The 20,288-nt window shown below is 45.4% G+C and overlaps 1 protein-coding gene across 1 annotated transcript in view; it reads left to right on the plus strand.

Moving 5' to 3' along the window:
* The window catches only part of mtmr11 (myotubularin related protein 11), a 29,738-nt gene extending 19,615 nt beyond the window's left edge, over nucleotides 1-10,123 (plus strand). The window contains 13 exon segments of the mRNA XM_041873999.2: nucleotides 31-178; nucleotides 406-493; nucleotides 670-758; nucleotides 2,670-2,794; nucleotides 3,892-3,970; nucleotides 4,473-4,543; nucleotides 5,628-5,800; nucleotides 5,984-6,097; nucleotides 6,099-6,155; nucleotides 6,473-6,691; nucleotides 7,069-7,395; nucleotides 7,706-7,941; nucleotides 7,943-10,123. Coding sequence (XP_041729933.2) covers nucleotides 31-178; nucleotides 406-493; nucleotides 670-758; nucleotides 2,670-2,794; nucleotides 3,892-3,970; nucleotides 4,473-4,543; nucleotides 5,628-5,800; nucleotides 5,984-6,097; nucleotides 6,099-6,155; nucleotides 6,473-6,691; nucleotides 7,069-7,395; nucleotides 7,706-7,941; nucleotides 7,943-8,141 — 1,925 coding nt within the window. The 3' untranslated portion in view covers nucleotides 8,142-10,123.
* Nucleotides 10,124-20,288: the final 10,165 nt, after the last annotated feature.

The raw sequence follows: 20,288 nt of genomic DNA on the forward strand, positions 1-20,288 counted from the left end.
CACTCTCTTCCCCCCCACCTTTTCCGACAGAGATGAAGCAGTTCCTAAGCAACCGTAGGCGTGACGCCCACATGAACTGGTTTGATAGTTTGTCGGACTGGGAGCAGGAGCTGGAGAGGACCGGGGCCTGCGGCTGGAGGGTCAGCTCCGTCAACGACCGCTTTGAGATGTCCACCAGGTAGCCTATACACCCACCACCTGACGCTTTCCTAGTGGTTAACCTGTTTGGAACTTGAATAGTGGAAAATATAAAGTACATGAAATAGTTGCCCACTCTGGTCCTGTTAGTGTTGGGCTGGAACAGAAGCCTGTGCACACTGTGCTCCTGGTGTAAAGTTAGTGTCCTAGCCCAAATGCCCATTAAACTTGCAATGGTTAAAGTAATTTTCTCCTATTTCATGTCAGTCTGCCCAAGTTCAACGTGGTCCCTCAGAAAGTTCTAGACACTGAGCTGAAGAAGACCTTTGCCCACTTCAACGAGGGACGCATTCCTGTAAGTAGAACTCCACCACTCATCATGTGACCCCTCAATATCAGTCAGGTCAGAAAACTCAGTTAAAATCTCATGCCCTGGCACTACAAACTCATACAGGGATTTCAGAACATATACAAAAACCACTACTATTGAGACCACGTTGTGTCTAAATCTGTGTGACTGTTGTCCTCCAGCGCTGGTGTTGGCGACACCCTCGGGGCAGTGACCTGCTACGGATGGCCAGCTTCCAGAGCAACATCTACCATGAGAAGGATGACATCAGGTTTGTGAGTGAGTGAGTGAGTGAGCGAGAGAGATGCCAAAGGCTATTGCTTCACAGCAGAATCTTAAAGTCAAAACTAACCTGTAATCATGTACAGTGAGGGAAAAAAGTATTTGATCCTCTGCTGATTTTGTACGTTTGCCCACTGACAAAGACATGATCAGTCTATCATTTTAATGGTAGGTTTATTTGAACAGTGAGAGACAAAATAACAACAAAAAAATCCAGAAAAACGCATGTCAAAAATGTTATAAATTGATTTTCCATTTTAATGAGGGAAATAAGTATTTGACCCCTCTGCAAAACATGACTTAGTACTTGGTGGCAAAACCCTTGTTGGCAATCACAGAGGTCAGACGTTTCTTGTAGTTGGCCACCAGGTTTGCACACATCTCAGGAGGGATTTTGTTCCACTCCTCTTTGCAGATCTTCTCCAAGTCATTAAGGTTTCGAGCCTGATGTTTGGCAACTCAAACCTTCAGCTCCCTCCACAGATTTTCTATGGGATTAAGGTCTGGAGACTGGCTAGGCCACTCCAGGACCTTAATATGCTTCCTCTTGAGCCACTCCTTTGTTGCCTTGGCCGTGTGTTTTGGGTCATTGTCATGCTGGAATACCCATCCACGACCCATTTTCAATGCCCTGGCAGAGGGAAGGAGGTTCTCACCCAAGATTTGACGGTACATGGCAACGTCCATCGTCCCTTTGATGCGGTGAAGTTGTCCCCTTAGCAGAAAAACACCCCCAAAGCATAATGTTTCCACCTCCATGTTTGACGGTGGGGATGGTGTTCTTGGGGTCATAGGCAGCATTCCTCCTCCTCCAAACACGGCGAGTTGAGTTGATGCCAAAGAGCTCGATTTTGGTCTCATCTGACCACAACACTTTCACCCAGTTCTCCTCTGAATCATTCAGATGTTCATTGGCAAACTTCAGACGGGCCTGTATATGTTCTTTCTTGAGCAGGGGGACCTTGCGGGCGCTGCAGGATTTCAGTCCTTCACGGCGTAGTGTGTTACCAATTGTTTTCTTGGTGACTATGGTCCCAGCTGCCTTGAGATCATTGGCAAGATCCTCCCGTGTAGTTCTGGGCTGATTCTCACCGTTCTCATGATCATTGGAACTCCACGAGGTGAGATCTTGCATGGAGCCCCAGGCCGAGGGAGATTGACAGTTATTTTGTGTTTCTTCCATTTGCGAATAATCGCACCAACTGTTGTCACCTTCTCACCAAGCTGCTTGGCGATGGTCTTGTAGCCCATTCCAGCCTTGTGTAGGTCTACAATCTTTTGTCCCTGACATCCTTGGAGAGCTCTTTGGTCTTGGCCATGGTAGAGAGTTTGGAATCTGATTGATTGATTGCTTCTGTGGACAGGTGTCTTTTATACAGGTAACAAACTGAGATTAGGAGCACTCCCTTTAAGAGTGTGCTCCTAATCTCAGCTCGTTACCTGTATAATAGACACCTGGAAGCCAGAAATCTTTCTGATTGAGAGGGGGTCAAATACTTATTTCCCTCATTAAAATGCAAATCAATTTATAACATTTTTGACATGCGTTTTTCTGGATTTTTTTGTTGTTATTCTGTCTCTCACTGTTGAAATAAACCTACCAATAAAATTATAGACTGATAATTTCTTTGTCAGTGGGCAAACGTACAAAATCAGCAGGGGATCAAATACTTTTTTCCCTCACTGTACATGTTACCCGGCAATTCCTGAGATGGGACAGGTTAGCAGGCTATTGTTGAATGCTATTCCTTGTGCATGTCTGATACAGCGCGTAGCCTGGGGCAAAGACAGTTTAGTAGCCCTGGGCTATGGTTACACAGTAATGGAGTGTGACATGTCTAATCACAGAGAATAATGCTAATGCCTCCCTGCCTGTCTGTCCTGTGGGATGTTACTGTAGGAACCTGGAGTTGATCCTGTTTGGGGGCCAGTCTCTGTGTGTGGTGGTGGAGCTGGGAGAAGAGATGCCTTCACCCACAGACATACAGCTGGCACACACCCGCCTACGGGCTCTGTGTCTGGGAGGTCAGTGCAAACCTTGTGCACCTTTTGGAAAGACAAGTGTATTAGTCTGTGTTTTAATGTATCTGACAAAGACCCACAGTGGACAAAATGTAGGTCAAAATATTGCTACAGTGCATGTAAACATAGGACTGTATTCTGTTTTCTTTTCACATGATAGCCTGCACCAGTGACATTTGATTGGGGTTGCCTGTTTCATTGGCAAGCCCTCCCCTTGTCTCTCCCGTGGCGTCTTTTTTATTTGTTGACATTCATTCGCTTTGGCACAGGTTTTACACTGCATCTATGGAGGGGGACTCCAGCCCTGAGGGCCAGTGGGCATGCATATTTTATAGGGAACATAAAGTGGTGTTAATCTATTTCCATGTGCTTCCCATTACAATGCTACTAAGACAGAGATGGTAGGTTAGTAGAGATCACATCCAGTTGACAAGATCCAAGACACCAATTTACCTCCTGAAATTACGGATTTGGATTCAAGCCAACATACCCAATAAATAAATGTATACCCCCTCATATAAGCGTACACTACTCATATTTTACGATATGTGAGCACCATGTGATGGTGGCGTGTTTTTCCTGACACTTCTTCCTCTAATGCTCTGAGAAGTAAAAACAGCTTTGAGAGACGGTTTCCTAGACTAGGAGACAACTCGTTTCCTAGACAACACCTTCTCTGTTGTGCTGATGTGGAGTTCACAGGGACAGGACAGGGCACACCACAGGGTCGCTGACTCCCACGGCTCACACATTGCTCACATTGTTTGGTTTATTGTGTGATACCTCTACACAAGGCTGAGGGATTTGGATAGACAACAACCACACAAATCTATGGGCCTCAGTCATCATGTCATGTTTGAACTACCTTAACAATTGTGAAATATTTTTTAAAGACTTAAAACGATGTGTTTTCAGAAGAGATTTATTTACAGCCAAACATTTAATATGTAGGGCTATGGATAATATTTATTTAAAGATTTCAGGTGCAATAGTATATCTTAAAACTTGTCAAATCCCCACTCTAACCTACTGTATGTACAATAAGGCTCCTTTGACAAAAACATGAACAAGGTTTCTTTGTCTTCTGTGTTTGTCCACAGACATCTCCACATCTGTGTCAGTGCCAGATGACAAATGGCTGTCTACGCTGGAGAGCACCCATTGGCTGGATTACACCAGGTGAGAGGTCATGATTGGCTTCTCACCAAAGCAATAAATCATCTGTAATGAATGTGCCAGGCCTACATTGATTTGGTAGATTTTTTAATGTCTACCTAGTAATGAGAGTGCATAGCTTGGTTTATCTCTTGTAAGCCTGTAGCGCAATATTGATGTAGTATTAATGTACCATTATAGCACATTAGCCTAGCCCTGGTTGAATGTGTGGCTTTATTGTGTTACAGTAGCTGTAACATGCAGATTTAGAATGCTCTTACATACTGTTACAGAACATCCCTTTAGCATGAGGCTATAATAATGCCTACACATGGATGTTGAATGTAGCTGTCAATATATTCAATATGTGTGTGAGTCTGTTATAACTACACAGTAGACCTAGTGCATAGCTTTTTTACAGGCTTACACACATGGATGTGGAAGCGTCTATGTGCTGAAACTAGCTAGAACTGTGATAGTAGCATAGCATTAGCCTGATTAGCATGATGCTCTGCTCCCTCCCCAGGTGCTGTCTGAGGAAAGCTGTTGAGGTGGCCTGCCTGCTCCGCGGAGGTCACCTGACTGTGGTGCTGCAAGGTGAGTCACATGACGAGGGCCAGGCAGCACCGAATATTAAATCCATTCATTTATTATTCACACTGCGTTCCTCATTAAAGCGGTATTAGGGCTTACCCTGAAGGAGACTCGTACTGTACAAGCACGACTCTACTAGGACACTAATACAGCAGGTGGTAGTCTATTGTGTCTGGTGAGATTGTGTTATGATAGTGTACTATATTGTCATGATGACTGGCTCATTTTGTTGTTGAAGTTTACTGTAGTGAGTTGGAAGTTCAATGTGGGTGCCAGTTTGTCTGTTTCTGTTTTAGACAAGGCAAGGATGTAGCAAACTAGCGATGTTGAACATAAATAGTCTGGCACCCAGGCTGGAGAACACGGCCTTGGAGAGATGAGGGAGTGGAATATTGCAGTCTATTATGGGGAGAACAGTCTTATGGCAAAGCTACAGACGTTCTTGACTAAATACAACTATTTTGCCATGTTTATACATTATTATTACATGACTCCATGTACTGACACATATAATTGGGCTTTGAGAGTCAGTCCTAGTCTGTTGATACCTATGGTAGCTACCACAGACTGAAAGGTCAACAGAACTCTGTGTTATATGAACAATGGCTGCTACTGTCCTGTGATTTTCCCTTCCCCCGTATGAGTTGTGTTGTCTGGCCAGCCTCAAGTGGGCTTTTTGGAGAAGAGGGTCGTATATCACCCCCCAAAACCACAGAGCTGACTGTGTCCTGACCACAAGTGAAATGACCCAATGGCATTTTCAGACAGGCCCAGCCAACACTCCCTCCTGCCTGTGGTTAGAAAAAAACTGCCCACCAGATGTGGGGATTTGGGAGAGGTTCTATTCTAGTCCACAGGGGGGGCACTTTTTGTGGGAATGAAAGGGCTGATGTGAGACTGTGGCATTTGGATTGTCATGTTTTGTTGTTTTTTATTCAAGGCATTACTCTTCTCAAATATCTTTTATTTTGTGTGTGTTTAGGGTAGATGATCCTCTGATATCTGAGCCCTGAATATGTGTACTGTTACTGTATTCAGTTACAATTAATAGTCTTATTGATTGTCTATTTCCTCCTGTTGTGTGCAGAGGCGGAGGACCGGGACATGACCTGTGTGGTGGCCAGTCTGGTCCAGGTGATGTGTGACCCCCACTGCAGGACCAGGGCGGGCTTCCAGGGTCTGGTGCAGAAGGAGTGGGTGATGGCCGGACACCGCTTCCTCAGCCGCATCAACTACCACAGGGACAGCGACAAGGAAGAGGTGAGAGGATAAGCTGTGGAGTGTGTGTGTGTCACCTATCAGTCAACTCACCTATCAGTGGTCATGGGGGGGAAAAAGGAAAGGAAAGGAAACTATTTGCATTAGGACACAGCATTTAATGCCAGTCATATGTCTGTGGTGATCTTTCTCCCATCTTTCTTAACCCTGTATTGTGCTCCATAGGCACCAGTGTTCCTGCTCTTCCTGGACTGTGTGTGGCAGCTGTGGGTCCAGTACCCGTCCCGCTTCCAGCTGACAGGGGACTTCCTGCTGGCCCTCCAAGACAGCTTCCACCTGCCCTCTCTTCAGCAGTTTCCTGGCCAACTGCCACAGGGAGAGGTGCAAACGCTCACAGGTAGGCTACTGTTCAGCAATACCACCGCTAATGCTAATGCTGATGCTGTAGTACTAGATAAGATACACTGTAGGTATGCTACTGTAGGCTAACTTGGGAAAATCTAGGAAAAACATGTATCAAAGTTAGTCTTAAATTCTGTAAGCCATTTTAGATGAAAGTAGTTGATTTGCAAGGCGAGTCCATGTCATTTTTAATCTCACTCATGCATCAGCTCATATTGTCTTCAACGATAACTATTGAATGAGCTCAGATTGAATCAGACGAATCACTGTTCTCTCACCTCTTCTTCCTCCATCCCTTTCTCTCTGTCACAGAACCTATCCCAGAGTTACACCCCAGTGAATGGCTGGAGAGACGTGCCACCCAGGGGCTCCTTCCCGGACCCATCAGACCCCCCTCTGCCCCCTGTGTGGGACTGGGCTCTGCAGTACAGCAGCCAGAGACGGGAACGTTTCACCCAGCCAGTGCCTCCGCCCGCCCTGCCACAGCCCCTACTCAACGGCAACCTCAACACCAACCCCGACGCACACAGGGTAGGAGTGAGAGGATGTTATTATGGGGGATGCAGTCAGGCGCTAGGAGTGTGAAAGGCACTATATAAAGGCAAATCGTGCATTTGATCATTCATGTTAGGGTGTTTAGTAACTCAATTGCTATCTCAATGAGCTCCTGTCTTACAAAAGCCACCCTGCTCTCTCTCTCACACACACACACACACGCACCTACTAAATATCAACGCCCATGATGAGGGAAGAGCACAGGCCCACTGCACCCCCGTGTGGTAGGTCTCAGTATTGCAACGTGCTTAAGGTACATAAGGGAATATTCAAACGTGTTATTCTCTCCATTTCCCACCACCTCCATCTATCTCTTCCTCCCTCTTTCTCTCTTCTCTCCATCCCTCTCTCAGCTGAGTGACAGCACACCAGGCTCTGTGTTCCTGCTCTCCAGGGGCTCCTTCTCCTGCTCTGCTAACCTCCTGCCCTGGCGCAGCGGAGGGGGCTCAGGCGTCTACCGGAAGAGCCACCGGAGAGGGGGATCCTCCTCAGAGAACCTGCCGGGCCTGGAGAGGCTTCTGAAGGCCTGGGCCCTCACAGAGCTCCCCCAGGGCCACACCACCACCACAGCCGGTCTCCAGGGGCCCCTGGATCCCTACGAGCCTCTGCTGCCCCTGCTCCTGGGGCCCTGCGTAGGTGTGTGGAGGGACTGCTACCTCCGCGGGGCTCTTCATGCTCAGGTACATAGGGAAGGAGGTTCATTCTCACTACTGTACAGAGCCTAAAACACTGTTGCCATGGTGATGTTTATAATAGCCTTTCGTACTGGGTGTGTGGGTGGGTAAGCAAAATTAACTTTGAACACAGTAAATGAAAAAGGATTTCAACTAGAAAAAATGTAGTAAGAAGTTGAAATTCATATTTTTATTCAACTGAATATTTGAGGCAACGTTGTACTAGACAAGCTTCAAATTTTTGCTGGTCACATCAGAAACGACAATTAGTTAGTTCCTCATGATAACAGAAACCCTGGCCATGTTGTGTCCTCAGGCTTTCTCCCACCCCATCTCCTCGTCCACCCAGCACCCAGTGGAACAGCTAGCCTGGGAGGTCCAGCAGCTCAGAGAGCAGCTAGAGTTGGCCTCCAGCCCCACTAACACAGCCCCAGCCAAGAGACAGGAGCCCCGTCGGACAGACTCCAACCTCAACCAGAACACCAACAATAGCACCTTCCTCTTCCCAGCCTCCAGACACCCCTGGGCCGGTTGTCTCCAGAACCACGCCCCCTACCTCGAACCTCCAACCCAGGGTTCCTCCACCTTCCTCTGCCCCTCTTTCTAGACCTGGCCACAGAGACAGCAGCAAGCACACATTCCTATTTGGCCACCCATCCTCTTCAGAGGCCCGTCCAGACCAGCGTTACTTCCCCGCGCCCAATAATAATGCCAAGCTGCCCAAGAGCAACGGTTCTTCACTGAGCTCCTGAGCTCTGGGTGTCCCCTGTCAGTTAGCACAAATGGTAGAAACTGTTCAAAATTGTCCCCCTGGCTTTGAACTCCAGAATGAGATCACCTATACACACCTTCCAAGACTCTATTTCCTTCTCTGACACCTGATCTCTGGGTGGAACCAGATGTGATTTTCCTGTCAAGGCCTGTTTGAGTGACTTTGAGGCCATAACAAGACGAGGAGAGTCATGTACTGAGCAGGGAGGAAAGACTAAACTGCATTGAGCAGTGCAAAGCACAAATAGTATTGGAAATGTTTCTGAAAGATTGTTTAACTTACAACAAATTGTCTGTTTTACTGAATATGACACCCAAACTGATGGTTCTGATCAGCATTCCCTAAGAACGTATTGGTGTTTCTAAAAGCAGCAAGCTAATACCCAAAATGAATAAGGGCTGATGATCATTGATAAGCTAATGACATGAGAGCACAAATAATGAGCTGTTGGCTGAAATATGGAATCAAATACTTCTATTGAGAAGACTTCAGCTGTTTTTAGAATCATGATTTCAACTGAGTGACAACCTTCATTCTTGACCAGACGGCTATAATACGACTGTTGTCCTGACTCTCTCTTAGTCCTTTTGAGTGACAATAACCCCCACTTCCAAAACCAATTCAGCCTTGAGAGAAAAAATACAGAGATCTGTTCACCAAGTAAACGCTAGGGAGAGACATTGACGTCACAAAAAACATGCAGTTTGAACTCCAGGCGTTGTGTCCAGTAAATTTGATCTGGAATTTAGGGCACTGGAGCTATTTTGGTACTGTTCCCATATCTTTATACTTGCATGGATGCTAGTAGTGAACCATGAGAGGCATAAGCTGTTGTATGACTCTGTATCGTAACCCTGTTTTTCAGAATATGGCCATGGTCAGTTAATGTTGCTCTAAGTGTGATTGAGGTAAAAGTGCTATTATGTCTATGGTCTGTGCATCTCTATTGAGAGATGTAAGTATTATTGACCAACTTTGGTTGCGTATGAATTTCAGAAAGTTGAATGATACATTTATAAGTGGTCGTGACCAAGAGTATTACTCTTTTTTTCACCCTTATGGTGTCATTGTGCAAACCATAAGTTCTAATGGTTCATATTTATAGTTTACTTTTATTTGGTACTGCTAGATGTAGGTTTTTTAAGGTAAGCTGCTTTTTTTTCAATTGTGTATTTTTTTCATTACTTGTCCTGACTGCTAGTTTCGTATGCAGCTAGCATTCAGGTCAAGGACTTCTAAATGCGTCATTTCATTCAAAGCCCAGTGAGGTATTGGGACTGGGCCACTCAGTCCAGCCAGATCGTTGTTGTTTGCATGATGTGGATATTAAGCAGCAAATACACTGGCATGATTTCCATATACTGTAACACTCTTCAGACAACAGGGATGTATTGTATGTTTATACAAAATGAGCATTTCCATGCAGAGAAGTACTTGCATTGTATGGCAGCCGGAAACCCTTTTATCCTATGTATTTCTCACTGAAATGTGTTTCAGTGAAATGTCTCATGTTTATTATGAAAATATAAAGGCTGAAGGTGGTAATGTATATGACTTACATTAGTCTATATCACGCTTGTATTACCTAAGTCATTCCTATGCCTCAGTACGAGAGCACTTTGAATTATTCAATGGCTGTAAATATTCATTGTTGAATATCACAGCACACTGTTTGATATCAGTTACTGAATATCAGGTTGTTTGAGTTTTTGGATTTGATGCCAGTACTTTTGCTCCCATCTTCCATGGAAAAAACACAAGGTCATCACGTTCCCTAATTGCATTGGCTATACAAAGAGAAATTGAAAGTCCCTTTCAGCACGCAACCCCACTTCCTATATCTATACACTATTATATATTTAAATGTTTTGGTACGAATGACAATGATTTGCCAGATGTACATATGTTTTGTATCAGCATGTTAGGATCCTGATTAATAAACTGTATTATAAGTTCATATAATCTTTGCTTTCAAGTTTCAAAGTTTATTCGCCACATGCACAGGATACAACAGGTGTAAAACAGCACAGTTAAATTCTTACCTTGAGCTCTTTCCAACAATGCAGTAATAATCATAAATATAGATCATAGAATAAAAAATACAAGTAAGAATAAAACCCAATAATTACGATGAGCGCTAAAGAACACCAGAATGGAAGTATATTTAGTGACCAGTAGCAGGATAAATACTAATGATAATGGCAATCAATCAATGGACAGCAGTGTAATGGAGTAATAAATTGAATCAATAATTATTTTAGCATAGGTTGTGTCAGTGGGTAGAGTAGAGACCTGTGAATGGGCAGAGTCAGTGTGGATAGTCTGTGTGAGAGGGAGAGCAGTTAGTTAGCCATTTAAGTCTTATGGCCAGGGGATAGAAGCTGTTTAGGAGTCTGTTTGTCTGAGCCTTGATGCACTGGTACCGCCTGCCGGATGGGAGCATGGAGAAAAGTCCATGTCTCAGGTGGCTGGAGTCTTTGGCAATTTTTCAGGGCTTTCTCAGATACCGCCTGGCATGTACGTCCTGGATGGCTGGGAGCTCGCCCCCAGTGATGCGCTGGGCCGTCCGCACCACCCTCTGTAGGGCCTTCCGGTCGCGGGCGGTGCAATTGCCATACCAGACGGTGATACAGTCAGGATGCTCTCAATGGTGTAGTCAGGAGGCTCTCAGTGGTGCAGCTGTAAAAGTTTCTGAGGGGCCATGCCAAATTGTTTCAGCCTCATGAGGGAGAAGAGGCGTTGCCTTCCTCAAAACTATTCCTGTGTGAGAGGACCATGTTAAGTCCTCAGTGATGTGGACACTGAGGAATTTGAAGCTCTTGACCCTCTCCACTGCGGCCCCTTCGATGTGGATGGGGGTGTCCACGATCAGCTCCTTGGTCTTGCTGATGTTGAGGGAGTGGTTGTTGTCCTGGCACCACACTGCTTGTTCTCTGACCTCCTCCCTGTAGGCTGTCTCATCTGCGTTGGTGATCAGGCCTACCATCGTCGTGTCGTCAGCAAACTTGATGGAGTTAGTTGTGCGTGGCCACACAGTCATGGGTAAACAGGGAGTACAGGAGGGTGCTAAGCACACACCTCTGGGGGGCCCGCGTGTTGAGGGTCAGCTTGGCAGAGGTATTGTTGCCTACTCTCACCACCTGGGGTCAGCCCGTCAGGAAGTCCAGGATCCAGTTGAAGAAGGTGGTGTTCATTCCCAGGGTCCTGAGCTTGATGACGAGCTTGGAGGGCACTATGGTGTTGAACGCTGAACTGTAGTCGATGAACAGCATTCTCACAGGTATTCCTCTTGTCCAGGTGGGAGAGGGCAGTGTACAATTGAGATTGCATTGTCTGTAGATCTGTTTGGGGCGGTATGCAAATTGTAGTGGGTCTGGGATGATGGAGGTGATGTGTGCCATGACCAGACTTTCAAAGCACTTCATGATTACAGATGTTAGTGCTACCGGGCAGTAGTCATTGAGGAAGTTAACCTCAGAGTTCTTAGGAACAGGAATGATGGTGATCAGCTTGAGACGTGGGGATTACAGACTGGAGAGGTTGAAAATGACCATGAAGATGCCTGCCAGCTGGTCTGCACATGCTCTGAGAACACGCCCTGGAATATCGTCTGGCCCCGTGGCCTTGCGAGTGTTGACCTTACTCACGTCGGCCTCGGAGAGCGAGATCACCCAATACTCTGGGATGGCAGGGGCCCTCGTGCACGGCTCTGGGTTCTTTTTGTCGTAGCGTGCATAAAATGCATTGAGTTCATCTGGTAGAGAGGCACCATTGGATAGATCATGGCTAAGTCTACCTTTGTAATCCGTAATGGACTGTAGCCCGTCACGTGTCGGCCGGCGGAGCCAGTGTAATAGGATTCCACCTTGTTCCTATATTGTCCTTTTGCCTGTTTGATGGCTCTGCGGAGGTCGTAGTGGGACTTCACGTACACGTTTGTGTTCTCAGTCGTAGCCTCTGGGTTGGCTGTGATAGCCCTGTGTGCGGTAGCTCTGTCCTTTATTTTAGCGCACACCTCTGTGTTAATCCAGGGTTTTTCATTGGGAAATCAGTCTTGCCTTTGCTGTGTCTGTCTGTTTGTGTCGGCCATGTGTACAGGCAGAAGGACACCCCTGCTAGTGAACTGATCCTCTGGCAACCAAATTATCAAATCAAATGTTATTTGTCACATGTGCCGAATACAACAGGTGTAGACATTACCGTGAAATGCTTACTTGCGACCCCTTAACCAACAATGCAGAGTTTTAAAAAGGTAAGTACTAAAACATTTGCTAAATAAACTTAAGGAAAAATAGTAACACAACACAAAATAATAATAACTAGGCTATATACAAGGTGTACCGGTACCGAGTCAATGTGCAGGGGTACGGGTTAGTCGAGGTAATTGAGGTAATATGTACATGCAGGTAGGGGTAAAGTGACTATGCATAGATAAACAGAGTAGCAGCAGCGTGTGTGAAGGAATGTGAATGTATTTGTGTGGCGTCAATATGCATGTGTGTGTCCGTGTGTGTGTGTGTGTGTTGGAGTGTCAGTGTAGTATGAGTGTGTAGTTAGAGTCCAGTGAGTGTACATTGAGCCTGTGCAAGAGTGAGTGCAAAAAAGTCTAATAAATCAGAATAAAATAAGGGGGTCAATGCAAATAGTCCGGGTAGCCATTTGACTAACTGTTCAGCAGTCTTATGGCTTGGAGATAGAAGCTGTTAAGGAGCCTTTTGGTCCCAGACTTGGAGCTCCGGTACCGCTTGCCGTGCGATAGCAGAGAGAACAGTCTATGACTTGGGTGGCTGGAGTCTGACAATTTTTAGGGCCTTCCTCTGACCCTGCCTGGTATAGAGGTCCTGGATAGCAGGAAGCTCGGCCGTAGTGATGTAATGGGCCATACGCACTACCCTCTGTAGCACCTTGCAATCGGATGCCAAGCAGTTGCCATACCAAGCAGTGATGCAACCAGTCAGGATGCTCTCGATGGTGCAGCTGTAGAACATTTTGAGGATCTGAGGTCCCATGCCAAATCTTTTCAGCCTCCTGAGTGGGAATAGGCGTTGTCGTGCCCTCTTCATGACTGTGTTGGTGTGTTTGGACCATGATAGGTCTTAGTGATGTAGACACAGAGGAACTTGAAGCTCTCAACCCGCTCCATTACAGCCCAGTCGATGTGATTGGGGGCGTGCCCTGCCCTCCTTTTCCTGTGGTCTACGATCAGCTCCTTTGTCTTGCTGACGTTGAGGGAGAGGTGGTTGTCCTTGCACCACACTGCCAGGTCTCTGACCTCCTCCCTATAGTCTGTCACATCGTTGTCTGTGATCAGGCCTACCACCGTTGTGTCACCTGCTAACTTAATGATGGTGTTGGAGTCGTGCGTGGCCATGCAGTCATGGGTGAACAGGGAGTACAGGAGGGGAATAAGCACGCACCCGAGGGGCCGCCGTGTTAAGGGTCAGTGTGGCGGATGTGTTCTTGCCTACCCTCACCACCTGGAGGCGGCCTGTCAGGAAGTCCAGGATCCAGTTGCAGAGGGAGGTGTCCAGTTCCAGGATCCCTAGTTTAGTGATGAGCTTGGAGGTCACTATGGTGTTGAACGCTGAGCAGTAGTCAATGAACAGCATTCTCACATAGGTGTTCCTTTTGTCCAGGTGGGAAAGGGCAGTGTGGAGTGCAATAGAGATTGCGTCATCTGTGGATCTGTTGGGGCAGTATGCGAATTGGAGTCGGTCCAGGGTTTCTGGGATGATGGTGTTGATGTGAGCCTTTCAAAACATTTCATGGCTACAGATGTGAGTGCTATGGGCAGTAGTAATTTAGGCAGGTTACCTTGGTGTTCTTGGGCACAGGGACTATGGTGGCCTGCTTGAAACATGTATTACAGACTCAGTCAGGGAGAGATTGAAAATGTCAGGGAAGACGCTTGCCAACTGGTCAGCGCATGCTCTGAGTACGTGACCTGGTAATCCGTCTGGCCCTGCGGCCTTGTGAATGTTAACCTGTTTAAAAGGTCTTACTCACATCAGCTACGGATCACACAGTCGTCCAGAACAGCGGGTGCTCTCATGCATGGTTCAGTGTTGCTTGCCTCGAAGCGAGCGTAGAAGGCATTTAGCTTGTCTGTTAGGCTCGCATCACTGGGCAGGTCGTGGCTGGTTTTCCCTTTGTAATATGTGACAGTTTGCAAGCCCTGCCACATCCGACGAGCATCAGAGCCAGTGTAGTAGGATTTGATCTTAGTCCTGTATTAACGCTTTCCCTGTTTGATGGTTAGTTAGAGGGTGTAGTGGGATTTCTTATAAGCGCCGGAATTAGTCTCCCGCTCCTTGAAAGCGGCAGCTCTAGCCTTTAGCTCAGTGCGGATGTTGCCAGTAATCCATGGTTTCGGGTTGGGATATGTACGTACGTGCGGTCACTGTGGGGACGACATCATCGATGCACTTATTAATGAAGCCGGTGACGGATGTGGTAGTATACTCCTCAGTGCCATCGGATGAATCCCGGAACATATTCCAGTCTGCACGGTACCAGCAGAAGAGTCAAGCCAGAGATCACAATGGATGACAGGAAGCTCTGGAAGACAAATTTTTCGTGCCGTGGTCCCCAGACGACCAGATGATGATGTGCTGCAATCATTCAAGTCTTCAAACAGAGTAATACACAATTCACTAACTTTATTTTTTAGCTAAATAAATATTTACAATATGATATTGAACACTTTAAAAGTAGCATGGCACTGTACAATTAAGTTGAATTAAAATGCATATGCTGTAAGTACACTCAAAATATAATACTTTTAAAACAAGGCGCAAATGTCTACTTTCGTAGAAAATAATAATCAATACACGTAAATGTAAAGAACTGTCTGACACAAACATCTAATAATTATCTTAGCTCTCGCTTAATCACCCTGCAATATCCACTTATGTTATGGCACACCAATGGACATTATCTGTGATGTTATGCACTTCCATTAGTTTCACTTTCACCACCATATTACACAAAGAAGAAACACAGAGCCACTTTCCATCACACGTTACCAGATCACAATCTTAGTGCAAGGCAGTGCATTAAAATATTCAAATCAAAACACTCAAGACATAACTGAAAAGACAAAATGGTTCCTATTTCATCTGGAGAGGGGACAACAAGCTTTTTTTTTTACCACACCCCTTGATGTACAGTGTAAACCACCTCAGTTTTACCCCCACCTGCTCCCATGCTCTTTAGCCACCTGCTGCTGCAGGGTCCCACATGGCCCAAAGGAGGGGGGGCCCAGGTCCCCTAGCTGGCGGAGGGACTTGCACATGGGGCAGGGGTAATCAGAGAGGCCCTCGATGTCCTCGAAGGCCAGGTTGACGATCTGGTCTGTGCAGGTGTCACAGTAGAGGTGGCCGCAGGACAGGCGTTTCAGGCGGGCTTTGTAGGAGATACAGCACTGGCAGTGAGGCAGGTCTAGCCCCAGGGAGAGAGAGCCAGTCAGGGAGCTGCTTTCCAGACTACCTGCCTGGCTGGAGCTCAGCTTGCCTGGAGACCTACAGAGGGGATGAGAAGTTAGGAGTTGGACTCTGGGTAAGAGGTGTTTGCTGAAGTGCAATGGTATAGCGTGTATAGACTATACAGTGTAGTCCTGTGTAGCTCAGTTGGTAGAGCATGGCGTTTGCATGCCAGGGTTGTGGGTTCGATTCCCAAGGGGGGCCAGTGTGGAAATGTATGAACTCACTAACTGTAAGTCGCTCTGGATAAGAGTGTCTGCTAAATGACAAAAATGTACACTGAGAATCTTTGAATATGAATTTAGCCCAAATAAATGCTGTGGGGCAAAATGGTATGTAATAGAATCATATCATTATAGAAACTATCAAGTGTTCTGCAACCCTGAATAGAAAACATAATATATCATACATGCAGATATCATTGCATTTTCAGTAAGATATACAATGTGTGATATGTTTTCTGTGCAGTTTGGTTTAACAAAGGGTTTCCAACAAAGTAAGATGCATTTCTGGCTAAATGTGTGGTCATGTAACACATTATTAAATCCCTCTCATAATATGTCTCATGAAGACAATGCTGGAGAATGGAGGCAAACCTTTTTGCTTCACAAACCTTTTGTCCTAACAACTGTAAAGGATGGATTTTTTCTTTCAGATTCTTTCAGGTCAATCATAGCAAATATATTGTTACATTTTACAAACTCTTATAGAGGGGGGGTCAAACAGATTATCTATATGCTGTTAGTCTAGTCTTAAAACTGAAATGAAATATTATTTACTGTGATATTGACACTTCGGCTCTGACTCGATAATATACCGAATAAAAATATAAAACACAACATGTAAAATGTTTTATGAGCTTAAATAATAGATCCCAGAAATGTTCCATATGCACAAAAAGCTTATTTCTCTCAAATGTTGTGCAAAATTAGTTTACATCCCTGTTAGTGAGCATGTCTCCTTTGCCAAGATAATCCATCCACCTGACAGGTATCAAGAAGCTGATTAAACAGTATGATCATTACACAGCTGCACCTTGTGCTGGGGACAATAAAAGGCCACTTTAAAATGTGACGTTTTGTCACACAACACAATGCCACAGATGTCTCAAGTTTTGAGGGAGCATGCAGTTGGCATGCTGACTGCAGGAATATCCACCATAGCTGTTTCCCAAGAACTGAATGTTCATTTCTCTACCATAAGCCGCCTCCATTGTTTTAGAGAATTTGGCAGTATGCCCAACTGGCCTCCCAACCTCAGACCACGTGTAACCACGCCAGCCCAGGACCTCCAAATCCGGCTTACAGTGCCTTCGGAAAGTATTCAGACCCCTTTACTTTTTCCTAATTTTGTTACGTTAAAGCCTTATTCTAAAATGGATTAAATAAATACAAATCCTCAGCAATCTACACACAATACCCCATAATGACAAAGCAAAAACTGGTTTTTAGAAACTTTACAAAATGTATTAAAAATAGAAAACAGAAATTCCTTATTTAAATAAGTATTCAGACCCTTTGCTATGAGACTCGAAATTGAGCTCTGGTGCATCCTGTTTCCATTGGTCAAGTTGTAGAAACATATCAAGGATGATTGGAGTTCACCTGTGGTAAATTCAATTGATTGGTTATGATTTGGAAAGGCACACACCTGTCTATAAAAGGTCCCACAGTTGACAGTGCATGTCACAGCAAAAACCAAGCCATGAGGTCGAAGGAATTGTCCGTAGAGCTTCGAGACAGGATTGTGTCGAGGCACAGATCTGGGGAAGGGTACCAAAAACATTCTGTAGCATTGAAGGTCCTCAAGAACACAGTGCCCTCCATCATTCTTAAATGGAAGAAGTTTGGAACCACCAAGACTCTTCCTACAGCTGGCCGCCCGGCCAAACTGAACAATCGGGGGAGAAGGAACTTGGTCAGGGAGGTGACCAAGAACCCAATGGTCACTCTGACGGAGCTCGAGAGTTCCTCTGTGGAGATGGGAGAACCTTCCAGAAGGACAACCATCTCTGCAGCACTCCACCAATCAGGCCTTTATGGTAGAGTGGCCAGACGGAAGCCACTCCTCAGTAAAAGGCACGACAGCCTGCTTGGAGTTTGCCAAAAGGCACCTAAAGACTCTCAGACCTTGAGAAACAAGATCCTCTGGTCTGATGAAACCAAGATTGAACTCTTGGCCTGAATGCCAAGAGTCACGTCTGGAGGAAACCTGGCACCATCCCTACGGTGAAGCATGGTGGTGTCAGCATCATGCTGTGGGGACGTTTTTCAGCGGCAGGGACTGGGAGACTAGTCAGGATCAAGGCAAAGATTAACAGCGCAAAGTACAGAGAGATTCTTGATGAAAATCTGCTCCAGAGCACTCAGGACCTCCAACTGGGGCGAAGGTTCACCTTCCAACAGGACAACGACCCTAAGCACACAGCCAAGACAACGCAGGAGTTGCTTCGAGACAAGTCTCTGAATGTCCTTGAGTGGCCCAGCCAGAGCCTGGACTTGAACCCGATCGAACATCTCTGGAGAGACCTGAAAATAGCTTTACAGCAATGCTCCCCATCCAACCTGACAGAGCTTGAGAGGATCTGCAGAGATGAATGGGAGAAAATCCCCAAATACAGGTGTGCCAAGCTTGTAGCATCATACCCAAGAAGACTCAAGGCTGTAGTTGCTGCCAAAGGTGCGTCAACAAAGTACTGAGTAAAGGGTCTGAATACTTAATAAATAAATAAAATATATATATATTTTTTTTTATGGAAATTTTTTAATTGATTTCTGTTTTTTATTTATTATAAATTAGCAACAATGTCAAAAAACCTGTTTTTGCTTTGCCATTATGGGGTATTGTGTGTAGATTGATGAGGGAAAAAACAATTTAATCAATTTTAGAATAAGGCTGTAACGTAACAAAAAGTGGAAAAAGTCAAGGGGTCTGAATACTTTCCGAAGGTACTATATTCACCTGCGGGATCGTCTGAGACCAGCCACCTGGAGAGCTGATGAAGCTGTGGGTTTGCACAACCAAATAATTTCTGCACAAACTGTCAGAAACTCTCTCAGGGAAGGTAATCTACGTGCTTGTTGTCCTCACCAGGGTCTTGATCTAACTGAAGTTCGGCGTCGCAAGCGACTTCAGTGGGCAAATGCTCACCTTCGATGGCCACTGGTATGCTGGAGAAGAGTGCTCTTCACGGATGAATTCCGGTTTCAACTGTACCGGGCAGATGGCAGACGTGTGGGCGAGTGGTTTGCTGATGTCAACGTTGTGAACAGAGTGCCCCATGATGGCGATGGGGTTATGTATGGGCAGGCATAAGCTACAGACAACGAACACAATTGCATTTTATCGATGGCAATTTGAATGCACAGAGATACCGTGACGAGATCCTGAGGCCCATTATCTTGCCATTCATCCACCACCATCATCTCATGTTTCACCATGATAATGCATGGCCCCATGTCGCAAAGCCCTGTACACAATTCCTGGAAGCTGAAAATGTCCTGCATACTCACCAGACATGTCACCCATTGAGCATGTTTGGGATGCTCTGGATCGACGTGTACGACAGCGTGTTCCAGTTCCCACCAATATCCAGCAACTTTGCAAAGCCATTGAAGAGGAGTGGGACAACATTTCACAGGCCACAATCAACAGCCTGATCAACTTTATGCGAAGGAGATGTGTCAAATGCATGAGGCAAATGGGGGTCACACCAGACACTGGTTTCTGATCCACTCCCCTACCTTTTTCTGAAGGTATCTGTGAGCATCAGATGCATATATGTATTCCCATTCATGTGAAATCCATTTTTTTCAATTGACTTATTTCCTTTTATGAACTGTAACTTAGTAAAATCTTTGAAATTGTTGCATGTTGAGTTTACATTTTTGTTCAGTGTAATATATAATGGCATAAAAAATGTGGGATATTATACAATATTAAACAAATAATTATGGTCATTGCACGTGTGAAAATGTGATCGAATTTTCTCACACTCACCTCTGTGAAGACGCCGAATCCTTAAAACAATCGAAGCTCAGAGCCGCTAAGATTCTCCATAAAAGGTCCATACCGTTTCCTCTCATGGTAGTGCCAACATTTCATCGACCTGGTTTCTGGGGTACATCCTCTTTGCGTCGGTCTTATTTAAAATGTTACACCGTCTCTGTTGTCATTAAAATCACCCTATCTAAATATGGAAATGAGGCAAATCCAAAAGCATAACAAAGCAGTATCGCTGTGCCAGTTCCAGTCGAGAGAGAATGAATAACGTTACAATGGCAATTGCTTTTGATTGTTCCTCTACCTACGGTAGGTTACATTAACACCAGGTATACACCGCGCGCGAGAACATAAACTGAATAGGAAGTGAAGCAGCTGGAGTAATCAGGATAGATTAAAAGCCCACAAGACGTAGACTGGAATTGACCAATGCGATGAAAACGGAACAGTTGATATTGACGTTGACGTTATTGGCGTTGATCATTTATTGTCATACATGGAAAGTCTATAGGCTACACTTGGCGTTTCGGCATATAGCAATAAATTAATTAATCGCGCATAGGGGTTTTCTCTTTATGGGCCATGTTCATGTGTTCATGTGCAATATTGGGTCATCAGGATGCGGCGATGCGCTACATGAAGGC

The sequence above is a fragment of the Coregonus clupeaformis genome, chromosome 17 (genome assembly GCF_020615455.1).
Source record: "Coregonus clupeaformis isolate EN_2021a chromosome 17, ASM2061545v1, whole genome shotgun sequence".
NCBI classification, from domain to species: domain Eukaryota; kingdom Metazoa; phylum Chordata; class Actinopteri; order Salmoniformes; family Salmonidae; genus Coregonus; species Coregonus clupeaformis.